The sequence below is a fragment of the Hyla sarda genome, unplaced genomic scaffold (genome assembly GCF_029499605.1).
Source record: "Hyla sarda isolate aHylSar1 unplaced genomic scaffold, aHylSar1.hap1 scaffold_235, whole genome shotgun sequence".
Taxonomy (NCBI): Eukaryota; Metazoa; Chordata; class Amphibia; order Anura; family Hylidae; genus Hyla; species Hyla sarda.
In genome coordinates, this window is record NW_026609032.1 from 131,531 (window position 1) to 149,802 (window position 18,272).

Genomic DNA, 18,272 nt, shown 5'->3' on the forward strand with positions numbered 1-18,272 from the left:
TCTGCGGTCTGGACCCACGCTGCACGTCTTCTGCGATCTGGACCTACCCTGCACATCTTCTGCAGTCTGGATCTACCTTGCACGTCTTCTGCTGTCTGGACCCACCCTGCACGTCTTCTGCGGTCTGGACCTACCCTGCACATCTTCTGCAGTCTGGATCTACCTTGCACGTCTTCTGCGGTCTGGACCCACCCTGCATGTCTTCTGCGGTCTGGATCCACCCTGCACGTCTTCTGCGGTCTGGATCCACCCTGCACGTCTTCTGCGGTCTGGACCCACCCTGCACGTCTTCTGCGGTCTGGACCCACCCTGCACGTCTTCTGCGGTCTGGATCTACCCTACAAGCCTTGTGCGGTCTGGATCTACCCTACAAGCCTTGTGCAGTCTGGATCTACCCTACACGCCTTGTGCGGTCTGGACCCGCCCTGCACGCCTCCTGCGGTCTGGACACACCCTGCCCATCTTCTGCTGTCTGTACCCACCCTGCATGCCTTCTCAGGTCTGAATGTCTTCTACGGTCTGGACCCACCCTGCATGTCTTCTGCGGTCTGGACCCACCCTGCACGTCTTCTGCGGTCTGGACCTACCCTGTACGTCTTCTGCGGTCTGGGCCCACCCTGCACGCCTTCTGCGGTCTGGGCCCACCCTGCACGCCTTCTGCGGTCTGGACCTACCCTGCACATCTTCTGCGGTCTGGATCTACCTTGCACGTCTTCTGCGGTCTGGACCCACCCTGCACGTCTTCTGCGGTCTGGACCCACCCTGCACGTCTTCTGCGGTCTGGACCTACCCTGCACATCTTCTGCGGTCTGGACCCACCCTGCAAGTCTTCTGCGGTCTGGACCCACCCTGCAGGTCTTCTGCTGTCTGGAACTACCCTACACGCCTTGTGCGGTCTGGATCTACCCTACACGCCTTGTGCGGTCTGGATCTACCCTACACGCCTTGTGCGGTCTGGACCCACCCTGCACCTCTTCTACGATCTGGAACGACTCCTAATTCTCGACCAAACCCCAGCTGCTGTGGGGAATGTAAAACCGGATGTGCGTGTTCTCCATGGAGGAAAGAGAAATATTGCACATATAAGGCTGTGTTCACATTGGGGGAGCTCCGTGACTCTTATTAGCAGCACCTATGCAGACAAATATTGCAAGCAAGCTGACTGGACCTACCTTGCACATCTTCTACGTTCTAGATCCACCCTGCGCGTCTCCTGCGTTCTGAACCAGCTCTGCGCGCCTCCTGCGTTCTGGACCCTCCCTGCATGCCTCCTGCATTCTGGACCCGCCCTGCGTGGCTCCTATGTTCTGAACCCACCCTGCGTGCCTCCTGCGTTCTGGACCGGCCCAGCACGCCTCCTGCGTTCTGAACCCGCTCTGCGCGCGTCCTGCGGTCTGGACCCGCCCTGCACGCCTCCTGCGGTCTGGACACACCTTGCCCATCTTCTGCTGTCTGTACCCACCCTGCATGCCTTCTCAGGTCTGGATGTCTTCTACGGTCTGGACCCACCCTGCACGTCTTCTGCGGTCTGGACCCACCCTGCACGTCTTCTGCGGTCTGGACCTACCCTGTACGTCTTCTGCGGTCGGGACCCACGCTGCACGTCTTCTGCGGTCTGGACCTACCCTGCACATCTTCTGCGGTCTGGACCCACCCTGCACGTCTTCTGGACCCACCCTGCACGCCTTCTGCGGTCTGGACCTACCCTGCACATCTTCTGCAGTCTGGACCTACCTTGCACGTCTTCTGCGGTCTGGACCCACCCTGCACGTCTTCTGCGGTCTGGACCTACCCTGCACATCTTCTGCGGTCTGGATCTACCTTGCATGTCTTCTGCGGTCTGGACCCACCCTGCAAGTCTTCTGCGGTCTGGACCCACCCTGCAAGTCTTCTGCGGTCTGGATCTACCCTACAAGCCTTGTGCGGTCTGGATCTACCCTACACGCCTTGTGCGGTCTGGACCCACCCTGCACGCCTCCTGCGGTCTGGACACACCCTGCCCATCTCCTGCTGTCTGTACCCACCCTGCATGCCTTCTCAGGTCTGGATGTCTTCTACTGTCTGGACCCACCCTGCACGTCTTCTGCGGTCTGGACCCACCCTGCACGTCTTCTGCGGTCTGGACCTACCCTGTACGTCTTCTGCGGTCTGGACCCACGCTGCACGCCTTCTGCGGTCTGGACCTACCCTGCACATCTTCTGCGGTCTAGATCTACCTTGCACGTCTTCTGCGGTCTGGACCCACCCTGCACGCCTTCTGCGGTCTGGACCTACCCTGCACATCTTCTGCGGTCTGGACCCACCCTGCAAGTCTTCTGCGGTCTGGATCTACCCTACACGCCTTGTGCGGTCTGGATCTACCCTACACGCCTTGTGCGGTCTGGACCCACCCTGCACCTCTTCTACGATCTGGAATGACTCCTAATTCTCCCACGCAAATAGTGAGGCTAAATACCGACCAAACTACAAGAGTGTGAACACAGCTGTATAATAAACGTGGCAGGACCTGGACTATGACCCTGTGAATTTTTTACTTCACATATTATTGTTTTATGACATTTACGCTGAATACTAATAATAATAAATATTTTCATTGTTTTGGATTCTCCTGCGGGAGGGCGAGGATATGAATTCAGTAACAAGAGGCCAAGATCATGGAGACAATTCAGCGTCACTGGTTCTAGGGTCTTCTCACCCTTGTATCCTGCTCACGGGTCACCTCAGGTGCCATCTAGGCTAATTCTGCCCTTTAATTGGCTGATGTCCAGGGTTTGACCTTCAGCACTGAACCTTGTCAATCATGCAGGACAAGGTGGGGGAGGGAAGAGGCATGTATGCAGCAGCTCAGCACCACCTCTATGACTCGAGCTTAGAAGAAATACATGATTTTATAACTTTGAATCCACTAAGAGACAAGTCTCATTTGTTGTATATCCCTGGGCACAACATAGAGCTGACATATACACGTTAACATTTTATTTCCTTGTATAACATTTCCCACACATCACAACGGCTTCTTCTGTCTGTGAGTTCTCTGATGATCACTAAGATTGGATTTAAAACCAAAACATTTTCCACATTCTGAACATGAATACGGCTTCTCTCCTGTGTGAACTCTGTGATGTCTAACCAGATCGGATTTATTCATAAAACATTTCCCACATGCTGAACATGAATATGGCTTCTCCCCTGTGTGACTTTTCCGATGTCTAACCAGACTTGATTTTTCTGTAAAACATTTTCCACATTCTGAACATGAATGCGGCTGCTCTCCTGTGTGACTTCTCTTATGTGTAATAAGACTTGCTTTATCCATAAAACATGCCTCGCATTCTGAACATGAAAATAACTTATCTCCTGTGTGAAGTCTCTGATGAGCCTTCAGTAAGCTTTTTGTAGTAAAACATTTCATACATTCTGAGCATGAATACGGCTTCTCTCCCGTGTGACTTATCTTATGTCTAACCAGACGTGGTTTGTCTATAAAACATTTCCCACACTCTGAGCATGAATACGGTTTCTCCCCTGTGTGAACTCTCTGATGTGTAAGAGCATCTGCTCTCTTCATAAAACCTCTTCCACAGTGTGAGCATGAATAAGGCTTTTCTCCCGTGTGTAATCTGTGATGATTCCTAAGTTTGGCTTTAGTAATAAAACATTTTCCACATTCTGAACATGAAAACGGCTTCTCCCCGGTGTGAATTTTCTGATGTTTAGTAAGGCTAGATTTATCTGTAAAGCATTTCCTACATACTAAACAGGAATATGGTTTCTCTCCTGTGTGTGTTCTCTGATGTGTAAAAAGCTGAGTTTTAGTTCTAAAACATTTCCCACATTCTGAACATATAAATGTCTCTGCTGTGTGACTTTTCCCATGTGTAACAAGATCTGATGTGTCTGTACGACCTTCTCCACAGAATGAAAAGGAGTTTGGTTTCTCCCCTGTGTGGATTTTTCTGTGCGTAAAAAGAGTGGAAATTTCTGAAAATTGTTTCCCACATTCATAACATTGAAACATCGTCCCTCCATCCCGACCTGTCCTTGTGGTGACAATATGTGGTCGGTCAGGAGAAGGTTCCTGATGATTATACAATAGATCTGTCCTGTGAAATCCTAGATGGACATTAGGGCGCTCCATGATCTCTCCATCTTCTCCTGAGGAGCGCTCCATGATCTCTCCATCTTCTCCTGAGGAGCGCTCCATAATCTCTCCATCTTCCACTTTACAAATTAGTGAAACTGAGACACTTTCCCCAAAGTTCTTACTTGAATTTTCTGTTAGGGTTAAAAATACATCATGATATAGGGGATAATTTAAGAGCCACATTATCTTCAGCCTATCCCTTTATCTGGTCTCCAGATGGGATAAAATACTTAGGTATTACACTTACCTCTTCACTAAATAAATTAGTACCGGTTAACCTTTCTCTCTTAACCTCAAATATACTCAGTGAGATCAAACAATTCTCAAATTTCTCGCCATCTTGGCTGGGCCGAATGGCAGTTGTCAAATCTTTTCTCCTTCCTAAAATTCTCTATATCTTTAGGAATTTGCCTATTAGATTTCCCAAGTCCGCCATTAAATCCCTACAAGCATTACTCTTGAAATATGTTTGGCAGGGGAAAAAAATCAAGAGTATCCCTCAAAATACTATGCTTACCTAATAGGCTGGGAGGAATGGGTTTCCCGGACCTCCTAACTTATTATAAAGCAACTCATTTGGTTCAGGTGAAGCAATGGTGGACTCAGGGATCAGAACCTCAATGGGTGCCGATGGAGAGGTCCATTTTAGGGGTCAATTCTCTATGGCACTTACTTGTGAAATTAACCCTAACTAAATCTTCTTATTCTACGAAGTGTCCAACTATTCAAGCAGGTTTATTTAGCAGGGAACATGCTATCTCTTCGGGTCTTTTAAACCCCATTTCTTACTCAACCACTCCTCTGCTTAGCTTAAAACTTCTTTTACCTAATGCTGATTTCTTTAATTGGACTCAGGCAGGCGCGACCTCCTTAGGTGATATAAGTGATGGAGACTCACTTTTATCCTTTCAGGAGATTAGGGACAGGTACAGTCTACCATCAGGTGACTTCTTCAAATATCTGCAATTGAGACACTTTTTGGCATCAGTAAACTGGCCGATTCCACCATTATCACCAATTTATACAAATTATTTTGATCAATATAAAAGGTATAAAAAAGGGGATCTCTAAAACATATTTTCACTTTATGCAATTGCCCACCCAAATATATCCTCCCTTTAAACTTAAATGGGAGGCTGATTTGGGATTACAAATACTAGAGGAACAATGGTTGTCACTGTATAGTTTACCATTCCAACTCTCGAGATGTGTTAACCATTGGGAGTCATCGCGCAAATTGATGTACAGAGCATATCAAACTCCTTATTTATTCTCACGGATGTACTCAGATCACTCATCATTATGTTGGAGATGTGGCTTGGCTATAGGCACCTTTTTTCATATATGGTGGGACTGTACCCTTATTAGACCATTTTGGATGAATATCCATGACTTCCTTCAAAAAACTTTAGCAGTTCATATTACATGGTGTCCAGGACTGGCATTATTATCATTGGAATTGATCAAAATCCCAAAATCTAGTAGAACCATTATATTTCATGTGCTAACTAACGCCAGGATACAAATAGCATCACTTTGGAAGTCAAAAAGTATCCCTGAGATCTCAATTATTATCTCCAAAACGCACCATTCCTATATAATGGAGGGATTAATAGCAAAACGCAATGATACTAATGAGAAATGTTATAGAGCATAGCAGAAATGGAAACAATAATACATTTCGATTATTAATTATAAGAACTATCTCTTGTAGCAAAAATTACTCTCTTTCTTTTTTTCATAATTTTTATTTATTTATCTTTTATTTTTTTTATTTTTTTCCCTCCCCCCTTTTCTCTCTCCTTCTCTTTCCTTTCTTTATATATTTATTTTCCTACTTATTTCACTATGTAAAGAAATTATTATATAGTGTAAATATTGTACTTGAAATGATTTATATGATTTATATGTATTGTTACTGTAGAAACTTGTAATAAAAAAAAAAAATACATCATCATTTATTTTCTCATCCACAATGAAGACATTTACCACATTCCTATTATTTTGGAATCACACGAGTAGTTTTTGATATTGTCTCTGGAGCCAAACCCAGAGGTGGATCCAGCGGGGGAGGATGTATAATCCATCACTTTTGTTTCTTATTCTTTTCTAAGCCAATCTTGGCCCAGAAAACTGCACCAAAAACTGCACCATACACTGTGGAGTGTGGAGAGGAGTGCAGAGCGGTGTGCGGAGCGGAGTGCACATGAAGAGCAGAGTGTGGAGAAGAGTGCGGAGGGGTGTGCGGAGCGGGGGGGGTTGGGAGTGTGGAGCAGAGTGGGCTTTATACACAACAGGGGGAACCACTAACTATGGTGGACACCTGACACTTGATATTATGGCCTCAGGTTATCCTATGGGAATATCCTCAAGACATCACCCTTCCTGCTGAGCAGTGTTCAGGTGACCTTGAGTGATCTCTGAGGTCTCCTTAAAGGGGTACTCCGGTGGGAAAAACTGGTGCCAGAAAGTTATACAGGTTTGTAAATTATTTCTATAGAAAAATCTTAACCCTTCCAGTACTTATCAGCTGTTGTATGTTCCACAGGAAGTTGTGTAGTTCTTTCCAGTCTGACCACAGTGCTCTCTACTGACACCTCTGTCCATGTCAGGAACTGATTTGCTCTGGACAGTTACTGACACGGACAGAGGTGTCAGCAGAGAGCTGTGGAACATACAGCAGCTGATAAGTACGGGAAGGGCTAAGATTTTTAAGTTTTAAGCCTGTTAAGGCTGTATTTTGAGTTTCTCACATCCCCTGCACCCCTAGGCGGGGTGTTTAAGATTCGGGGAGGGGGTGTGAGTATATAACGCCCCCTGCACCATTCAGGTGGAGCTATGTGACGTTTGCGGAAGTAGGGGTGCGGACTGACGTTCGGATTCTCCCACCAGTTTCTAGTCCGGGGCAAGCTGTGAGTAGTGCGGTCTGATGTCTCACACATCCCTGCTGGCTGCCCGGCGGGATGTCTGGTCGCATGCCACCCACGTTTTTAACCACTTAAGGACAGAGGGCGTACCTTTAAATCTTGCAAAACTACAACTCCCCGCATGCAGGAACAGCAAACGGCTGTCTCGCCATGCTGGGAGTTGTAGTTGCATACCTCCAGCTGTTGTATAACTACATTTCCCAGCATGCCTTTTGGCGATCAGTACATGTTGGGAGTAGTAGTTTTGCAACAGCTGGAGGTTTGCCCCCCCCCCCATGTGAATGTACAAGGTACATTCACACAGGCAGGTTTACAGTAAGTTTCCTGCTTCAAGTTTGAGATGCAGCAAATTTTACGCTGCAGTGCAAACTCCTAGTGAGAAACTCACTGTAAACCTCCGCCTGAGTGAATGTACCCTAAAAACACTACACTACACTAACACATAATAAAGGGTAAAACACTACATATATACCCCTTACACTGCCCCCCCCCCCCAATAAAAATGAAAAACGTATCGTACGGCAGTGTTTCCAAAACAGAGCCTCCAGCTGTTGCAAAACAACAACTCCTAGCATTTCCGGACAGCAACTGACTGTCCAGGCATGCTGGGAGTTTAGCAACAGCTGGAGGCACCCTGTTTGGGAATCACTGGCGTAAAATACCCCTATATCCACCCCTATGTAATCCCTAATTTAGTCCTCAAATGCACATGGCGCTCTCTCACTTCGGAGTCCTGTCGTATTTCAAGGAAACAGTTTAGTGCCACATATGGGGTATTTCTGTACTCGGGAGAAATTGCACTACAAATTTTGGGGGGCTTTTTCTCCTTTTACCCTTTATGAAAAGGCAAAGTTGGGGTCTACAATTTTTTTTTTTTACACTAACATGCTGGTGTTGTCCCATACTTTTTATTTTCACAAGAGGTAAAAGGAAAATTTTGTAATGCAATTTCTCCTGAGTACGGAAATACCCCAGATGTGGGCGTAAATGCTCTGCGGGCGCACAAGGCTCAGAAGAGCACCATGTACATTTAAGGTCTAAATTGGTGATTTGCACAGGGGTGGCTGATTTTACAGCGGTTCTGACATATACACAAAAAAAAAAAATACCCACATGTGACCCCATTTTGGAAGCTACACCCCTCACGGAATATAATAATGGGTATAGTGAGCCTTAACACCCCCAGGTGTTTGACAAATTTTTGGAACAGTGGTCCGTGAAAATGAAAAATGTAATTTTTCATTTGCACAGCCCACTGTTCCAAAGATCTGTGAAACGCCTGTCGGGTGTAAATAATCACTGTACCCCTTATTATATTACGTGAGGGGTGTAGTTTCCAAAATGGGGTCACGTGGGGGGGGGGGAATCCACTGTTCTGGCACCACGGGGGGCTTGGTAAACGCACATGGCCTCTGACTTCTATTCCAAACAAATTCTCTCTCCAAAAGCTCAATGGCGCTCCTCCTCTTCTGAGCATTGTAGTGCGCCTGCAGAGCACTTTATATCCACATGTAAGGTATTTATATACTCAGAAGAAATGGGGTTACAAATTTTGGGGGACATTTTCTCCTACTATCCCTTGTAAAAATTTACAATTTGAGGAAAAACTGCATTTTAGTGAGAAAAAAAAAAGTTTAATTTACACATCCGACTTGAACAAAAAGTTGTCAATCACCTGTGGGGTGTTAAGGCTCGCTGGACCCCTTGTTACTTGCCTTGAGGGATGTAGTTTCCAAAATAGTATGCCATGTGGGGTTTTTCTTGCTGTTTTGGCACCATAGGGGCTTCCTAAATGTGACATGCCCCCCAAAACCATTTCAGAAAAACGTACTCTCCAAAATCCCCTTGTCGCTCCTTCCCTTCTGAGCCCTCTACTGCGCCCGCCGAACACTTGACATACACATATGAGGTATTTCCTTACTTGAGAGAAATTGGGTTACAAATTTTGGGGGGCTTTTTCTCCTATTACCCCTTGTAAAAATTTAAAAACTGGGTCTACAAGAACATTTGAGTGTAAAAAATGAAGATTTAGAATTTTCTCCTTCACTTTGCTGCTATTCCTGTGAAACACCTAAAGGGTTAACACACTTACTGAATGTCACATTGAATACTTTGAGGGGTGCAGTTTTTATAATGGGATAACTTTCAATGGCAATGGAAAGATGAAAGAATCGCACTCACTACATTGTAGATCCCAAAGGTAACGTCTTTATTCCATAAAACAGATGGAGCAGCATAAAATAGGAAAAAGGCAATTCCAAAGTGCGGGGAGGGAGAGCAGCCGCTCTCAGGACGCAGGGGCACACAGAGGGAGTGGCAACTAGTTTCACGTCAGCCGATGCTTCTTCCGGCCAGGTGTGTGCGTCTTCTCCCACAGGTAGTGATCATTTTATAGGTAGAAAAACACCATCATGTGAACAGTGTCAAATGCATATTACACAAAAAAGTGAAAAAATATATAACAAGAATATAATCAAATGATTAAAACCAAAGGAGAAACACGTACACTTACATGAGCAGAATCACAAGAAAGCAGAAAAATCATTCCGTTCATTCAGCCCGAGAGGGCCAGTAGCCTCCAATTTAATAATCCATAATGCTTCTCTGCGTAAAAGGTAAGTGTGGAGGTCTACGCCCTCTGGGGCTGATTCGATTAGTTCCAAGCCAGCAAATTTGACTCCCTCAGTTCTACCTCCATGATGTACGATCATATGGGAGATAAAACCGGGGGGAGCCCTTCTTAGATTTCAATGAGTAAAAATGTTTGTGTATGCGGTAACAATTTTCTTTTTGTCTTACCGCACCTCCATTCATCCCGTTCCTCAGCAGCAGGTGTTCTATCATTAGACTTTTTCCATTGGAGCTTGTACACACTCAGCAGTGCCTGGTAGTTTTCGTTTCTTTGTTGCATTTGTTATTGATACAGGACTTTGCTTTTGTCCATTCACTACCATGAGCAGGCAAGAGTTAATTGGCTCCGCTACACAAATGGAATATGACAATCCGTCTACTAACATAGACACCATCATTAATTGCGGTCGAGTGGACGCAGGGGCATACTTCTTGTCCTGCGATTCACAAGATGAACTGTTTACCCTAAGCACCAAAAATCTCGAATACCGAGTTCACAATTTAGGTGAAAAGGAAATTCGTCTATACTGGACTGTTCAATCACTCAGTGCCGATGTTGAAAGTCATAGAGTTCCGAGGGGTCTTCGGGCATACAAACCCCCTTCTCAATTTGTCGAGGACAAAGATTTTGTTGAAGCTTGGCAACAAGCATACATAGATCACTTTTACAAGTTAAAATTGTTGGTTCGAATACGAAAAAATTACAGCCGAACTTTGCCGTGCCAAAAACGCTTTGATGGAGGAAAAATTTGCAATATCGATGAAAATATTAGAGAAAAAACTTGCTACACTACAAATTGAAATAAAATAGCAAAAGCGAGAAAAGTATGTACGCAATAAAAATGATTTAGAAAAGAATCACATTTTTTCTTGGAAAAACACTGCGTAGTCTACACGCAATTATGGGAAAAAGAATTGGCGTACAAGAGCTAAATTTGATCAACAAAAACATAAACAGAAGAAGTCCACAGATCTCACTACAGAGACTGAATCCAGTCCATCCGACACCACTTGTGATGAGGGCGAAACCGCTGTCCAACAGCATTCGACCACTACATCTAATATTACTGCAGCCCCTTTAGGAGGAAAACAAGGAGAGGCCGCGGGCAAATGAAAAGACGCACACAAAAGATTGAGGAAAAGAAAGTCCATCACTTGGAAACCCCAATAGAAAATGCCCAACATGCCTATGAGAATGTTATTAATTTGACAAACGTTACCCTTAGTTAGACCGGACAAGCAGTCATTGCTAAGGGCCTTAATTTGGGCTTCCTGACAAATTTAACAAGGAGTTGTTCCAAGTGGACTTGGAGAAGGCTATTCGAAAAATGAACATCAAAAAAAAAATTTCCACAGGTGCCGATTAAAATTAAACTATTAAGCAATGTAGTTCTGCTCCTCTCGAAGGTGACACCCCATATCAGATCTCTAGTCTTGGCTTTAGTCTTATACGAGATTTATCTACTATAGATGAAAACAATGTTGCTGCCCTTCGTGAACTGATGGGGGCTCCTACCCAATCCTTTACCGTCACCCCTGACAACACCAGAGGTGTTTATTTTCAGGGTGGTAATAAATCTAAATTTAATTCTCCCGTCACTCCCGGCAGTAACATTGATCTTTTTCAGAATGCCATTTTAATTTATCCAGCTCCTATTGCCAATTTGAGTGACAATGAAATAGCTGCTATAAAATGGCTCAGTCCAAATGAAGCCCTACATATAACAAAAGCTGACAAGGGGGGGTGCAACCATAGTTTGGTCCAGTAAAGCTTATAATGATGAATTACAACGACACCTCAATGATAGTTTTACATATATCAAATTTTCTTCTAACCCCACCAAACGTATTCTTGACCACCTTAAATCTTTATTACGACGTCATGCAGAAAAATCTATTATTAGTTTTAAAACCGCAGAGAAACTCCTCCCTATCCATCCTAAGCCATATGGCTTACCCAAAGTACACAAAAATTTGACAAATCCCACTGGCAGGCCCATTATTGCCGGCATTTCGTCTCCGACTGAAGCTTTATCCAGCTACCTGGAGTGGCTTATCTCTCCCCTCCTAGGGACATACCTACTTTGTTAAAGGACACTAGCAAGCTCCTCACTGCATTTGATGATTTTCATTGGCAGGATTCCTTTCATTTGGTGTCCCTGGACATCGAAAGCCTGTACACCCGCATCCCTCACGATTCGGGTGTACATGCCATGTCCACCTTTTTGCAGAACATTGAGAAATCTCACGACTTCGTCAGTGAATCCCTATATTTTGTTTTACAGAATAATACTTTTTTGCATGGTGAGTGTTGGTACCGGCAGGCCCATGGCATGGCCATGGGCACGCCTGTATCTTGCACCTATGCAAATGTATTTCTTTATTTTTATTTTTGAACAAGAATATATTTTTTCTTCAATCAATACTATTGTAAAATTTATCAAATATTATTTGAGATACGTCGATAACGTTTTGATTGTATGGGAGGGTTCACCGGACGACTTCGACGAATGTGTCCTTTTTTAAATAGGACAAACACTATGAATAAGTTATTCGGGAGTCATTTTGGTGGTAAAACCCTAGCGTTTCTAGATATTCACCTAGACATTGTTTCCAACACTTTACATACTTCTAGTTTTCGAAAAAAAAACATAGCCAAGAACTCCCTTCTGCATGATCAGAGTTCGCATCCTGATTACATTAAAAATAACATCCCCTATAGTCAATATTTATGATTGAAACGAGCCAACAGTGACAACAACAACTTTTTAGAACAAGCAAAAACACTTACCGCTCGCTTTTTAGAGCGTGGTTATCCTTCTACTGTCCTTGATAAAGCGCTCACTAGAGCCAAAAATAAACCCTGCAATGAATTACTCAGACCCAGTAATAAAAAGAAATCAGCCAGAAATTCGGACGATTCCCGTTTAGTTTTTTTCTTTTGCCAATTCCCCCATGAACGACATGATTAAAAGGGCAATACGCGACAATTGAAAAAGATGCCGATCTGGGGGCTTTGGCTAGAGAGAAAACAATCGTCACTTTCCGCAAATCTCGTACTATAGGTGATTTTTCTAAAAAGGGTGAACAGAATTTACAAAATAAAAATAATATTTGGTTGAGAGGATGCTTGCCGAAGGGAAATTTTCCCTGCAAAAATTGCAATTTTTACCACTACAATATTGCAAAGAGAAACTTTGTATTGGATGGCACAAACATCTTTCTGAACCAATGTATTACCTGTCAGTCCACTTTCATTGTATTATTTGTCCTTGCCAATTTTTTTTATGTCGGTAAGACAAAAAGAAAATGATGTTACCGCATACACAAACATTTTTACTCATTGAAATCTAAGAAGGGCTCCCCCCATTTTATCTCCCATATGATCGAACATCATGGAGGTAGAACTGAGGGAGTCAAATTTGCTGGCTTGGAACGTATCGAATCAGCCCCAGAGGGCGTAGACCTCCACACTTACCTTTTACGCCGAGAAGCATTATGGATTATTAAATTGGAGGCTACTGGCCCTTTCGGGCTGAATGAACGGAATGCTTTTTCTGCTTTCTTGTGATTCTGCTCATGTAAGTGTACGTGTTTCTCCTTTGGTTTTAATCATTTGATTATATTCTTGTTATATATTTTTTTTTCACTTTTTTGTGTAATATGCATTTGACACTGTTCACATGATGGTGTTTTTCTACCTATAAAATGATCACTACCTGTGGGAGAAGACGCACACACCTGGCCGGAAGAAGCATCGGCTGACGTGAAACTAGTTGCCACTCCCTCTGTGTGCCCCTGCGTCCTGATAGCGGCTGCTCTCCCTCCCGCATATTGGAATTGCCTTTTTCCTATTTTATGCTGCTCCATCTGCTTTATGGAATAAAGACGTTACCTTTGGGATCTACAATGTGGTGAGTGCGATTCTTTCATCTTTCCATTGCCATTGAAAGTTACCTTTGCACCTTGTTAGCACCCGCTGCGCTGAAGCCGCACCTCCATTCATCCCGTTCCATCAATAGACTTTTTCCATTGGCGCTTGTACACACTCAGCAGTGCCTGGTAGGTTTCGTTTCTTTGTTGCATTTGTCATTTATGGGGTGTTTCTAATATGAAGGCCCCTCAAATCCTCAAAACTGAACTGGTCCATGAAACATTTGGTGGGCAGATCGTCACGTCAGCTGATGGTACCTGCGTTTCCAATGGTTTCACTCTCTAACAATGGGAAGGCTTTTATTAGACGTATATTACAGCGTTTCTGCTGCGCACACATTTACACCGTACATAAATTGTTACAGTGCATTCATATGCATTATACCGTGCACAGGTGCATCATTGTGCATTCATAGCATTTACGTCGTACATTCAATCACTGCGTTTATACTGTGCATTTTAGTTGCATTCATATCGTGCATTTGTACTGTGATTTATTTCATTGCACTGAAGTTGTGAATATAAACCTTTTCATGCAATCATAATATTACAGTATATTCACTCATAGCATTTATATGGTGCATTTATACCGTGCGCTCATTTGTAGCAGTTATACCACGCAATTATACTGCGCATTAATCAATGTATTATACCACGCAGTTATACTGCGCATTAATTCACTGCATTATACCACGCATTTATACTGTGCATTAATTCACTGCATTATACCACGCATTTATACTGCGCATTAATCAATGTATTATACCACGCAGTTATACTGCGCATTAATCAATGTATTATACCACGCATTTATACTGCGCATTAATCAATGTATTATACCACGCATTTATACTGTGCATTAATCAATGTATTATACCACGCATTTATACTGTGCATTAATCAATGTATTATACCACACATTTATACTGCGCATTAATTCACTGCATTATACCACACATTTATACTGCGCATTAATTCACTGCATTATACCACGCATTTATACTGTGCATTAATCAATGTATTATACCACGCAGTTATACTGCGCATTAATCAATGTATTATACCACGCATTTATACTGTGCATTAATCAATGTATTATACCACGCAGTTATACTGCGCATTAATTCACTGCATTATACCACACATTTATACTGCGCATTAATTCACTGCATTTACCACGCAATTATACTGTGCATTAATCACTGCATTATACCACGCATTTATACTGCGCATTAATTCACTGCATTATACCACACATTTATACTGCGCATTAATCAATGTATTATACTGCACATTTATACTGCGCATTAATTCACTGCATTATACCAAACATTTATACTGCGCATTAATTCACTGCATTATCCCCCATCACATTATCTTCCCGCTGTCGCATCATCCCCCCGTCACATTATCCCCCCCGTCACATTATCCCAGTCACATTATCCCCCCGTCACATTCTCCCTCCCCCCGTCACATTCTCCCTCCCCCCGTCACATTCTCACCCCCCGTCACATTCTCCCTCCCGTCACATTATCCCCCCCGTCACATTATCCCCCCCGTCACATTATCCCCCCCGTCACATTATCCCCCCCGTCACATTATCCCAGTCACATTATCCCCCCGTCACATTCTCCCTCCCCCCGTCACATTCTCCCTCCCCCCGTCACATTCTCACCCCCCGTCACATTCTCCCTCCCGTCACATTATCCCCCCCGTCACATTATCCCCCCCCGTCACATTATCCCCCCCGTCACATTATTCCCCCCCCCGTCACATTCTCCCCCCGTCACATTCTCCCCCCCGTCACATTCTCCCCCCGTCACATTCTCCCCCCCGTCACATTCTCCCCGTCACATTCTCCCCCCCCGTCACATTATCCCCCCGTCACATTCTCCCCCCCCGTCACATTATCCCCCCGTCACATTATCCCCCCCATCACATTATCCCCACCCCCCGTCACATTATCCCCACCCCCCGTCACATTATCCCTGTCACATTATCCCCCCCCTGTCACATTATCCCCCCCCTGTCACATTATCCCCCCTGTCACATTATCCCCCCCCCTGTCACATTATCCCCGTCACATTATCCCCCCCCGTCACATTATCCCCCCCGTGTCACATTATCCCCCCCCCCGTCACATTATCCCCCCCCCGTCACATTATTCCCCCCCCCCCCGTCACATTATCCCCCCGTCACATTATCCCCCCCGTCACATTATCCCCCCCGTCACATTATCCCCCCGTCACATTATCCCCCCCGTCACATTATCCCCCCCGTCACATTATCCCCCCGTCACAATATCCCCCCCGTCACATTCTCCCTCCCCCCGTCACATTCTCCCTCCCCCCGTCACATTCTCCCTCCCCCGTCACATTCTCCCTCCCCCGTCACATTCTCCATCCCCCCGTCACATTATCCCCCCACCGTCACATTATCCCCCCACCGTCACATTATCCCCCCACCGTCACATTATCCCCCCCCGTCACATTATCCCTGTCACATTATCCCCCCCCTGTCACATTATCCCCCCCGTCACATTATTCCCCCCCGTCACATTATCCCCCCCATCACATTATTCCCCCCGTCACATTATCCCCCCCCTGTCACATTATCCCCCCCGTCACATTATCCCCCCCCCGTCATATTATCCCCCCTCCATCACATTATCCCCCCCCCGTCACATTATCCCCCCGTCACATTATCCCCCCCATCACATTATTCCCCCCGTCACATTATCCCCCCCCCGTCATATTATCCCCCCTCCATCACATTATCCCCCCCCCGTCACATTATCCCCCCGTCACATTATCCCCCCCATCACATTATTCCCCCCCGTCACATTATCCCCCCCCGTCACATTATCCCCCCGTCACATTATCCCCCCCGTCACATTATCCCTGTCACATTATCCCCCCCGTCACATTATCCCCCCCGTCACATTATCCCCCCCCCCGTCACATTATCCCCCCCCCCGTCACATTATCCTCCCCCCCGTCACATTATCCCCCCCCGTCACATTATCCCCCCCCGTCACATTATCCCCCCCCGTCACATTATCCCCCCCCGTCACATTATCCCCCCCCCGTCACATTATCCCCCCCGTCACATTATCCCTGTCACATTATCCCCCCCCCCGTCACATTATCCCCCCCGTCACATTATCCCCCCCGTCACATTATCCCCCCCCGTCACATTATCCCCCCCCGTCACATTATCCCCCCCCCGTCACATTATCCCCCCCCCCGTCACATTATCCCCCCCCGTCACATTATCCCCCCCCGTCACATTATCCCCCCCCCCCGTCACATTATCCCCCCCCCGTCACATTATCCCCCCCCCGGTCACATTATCCCCCCCCCCCGGTCACATTATCCCCCCCCCGGTCACATTATCCCCCCCCCCCCCCCCGGTCACATTATCCCCCCTCCTGTCACATTCTCCCCCTGTCGGTAGCTTTTTGTACTGCAGCAATACACTGGGTTTCCCGGGGCAGTTTTCAAATCTCCCACCGGATCCTGGAAACCGAGTGTGTTTCCTGCCGAAAAAGACCTTTCCCCATCAGCCAATCACTGGTTTGACACATGACACCACTGTGGCCAGTGATTGGCTGAAAAGAGAAAGGTATAGAGAGGAGACACCGGACCACACGGAGGGGAATGGCATCTGCAGGGATCGAGAGGAGGTGAGCAGAAGTTTTGTTTTTGTCCCTGCGCCCTTTGACTTAGCTCAGTGTTTTTCTACCAGGGTGCCACCAGCTATTGTGAAACTACTACTACCAGCATGCCCGGACAGCCTTTGCCAGTCCGGGCATGCTGGGAGTTGTAGTTTTGCAACAACTAGAAAAACAATGACTTTTAGTATATAAATTAGTTTTTACCTACTCTGGTTGGCCCCTGCAGCAGCACACGGGACCCGGCCTGAGCAGATAATTACAAGTTTCCCCAGGGGACCGTATCGCTATTATGCAAAAAGCAAAAATCGCGATTTGATTACTTTTGCGATATATACTGCGGCCCTAGTTGTTACTGACACGTTTTCAGAATAACAACATCACGACACATAGGTGGTTGTATACGTCATACCTGCCACATCTGCAGGGGGGGTGCACCGCATAGACGTTGTTACTAACACATCTTCAGAGCAACAACATCGAGACACTTATGTGCCCTAGGATTTCTCATCAGGTATACAACCACCTAATACTGATGCAGCAGGGACATTTTTGGCAAACACAAAATAGAAATAACTCCCATCTTTGCAGATTTCATGCCCATTCTTTTTTCTTTTTATTTGCAAAATTCACATCAAATGCATCAGAGTACAAACAGCTTGCAGGTGGTTGTATACCCATCATACCTGCCACGTCTGCAGGGGGGGGGGGGGTGCACCGCATAGTCGTTGTAACTGACACGTCTTCAGAGCACCAGAGAAACAACATCGGTTGTACACCCTTCCTACCTGCCACGTTTGCAGGGGGTGCAACGTGTAGACATTACTGACACGTCTTCAGAGCAACAACATCATGACACATTGGTGATTGTAGACCTATCATACCTGAAACGTCTGCAGGGGGATGTGCTGCGTAGTATAGTTACTGACACAGGTTATAGAGCAATAACTTTATGGTACAGAAG

At 45.6% G+C, this 18,272-nt stretch overlaps 1 protein-coding gene across 1 annotated transcript in view; it reads right to left on the minus strand.

Moving 5' to 3' along the window:
• Window positions 1-2,961: 2,961 nt before the first annotated feature.
• The window catches only part of LOC130322518 (gastrula zinc finger protein XlCGF26.1-like), a 20,772-nt gene continuing 5,461 nt past the window's right edge, over window positions 2,962-18,272 (minus strand). Inside the window, exon 4 of the mRNA XM_056553082.1 lies at window positions 2,962-4,275. Within this exon, the coding sequence (XP_056409057.1) occupies window positions 3,005-4,275 (1,271 nt within the window). The 3' untranslated portion in view covers window positions 2,962-3,004. The remainder of the gene's footprint in view (window positions 4,276-18,272) is intronic.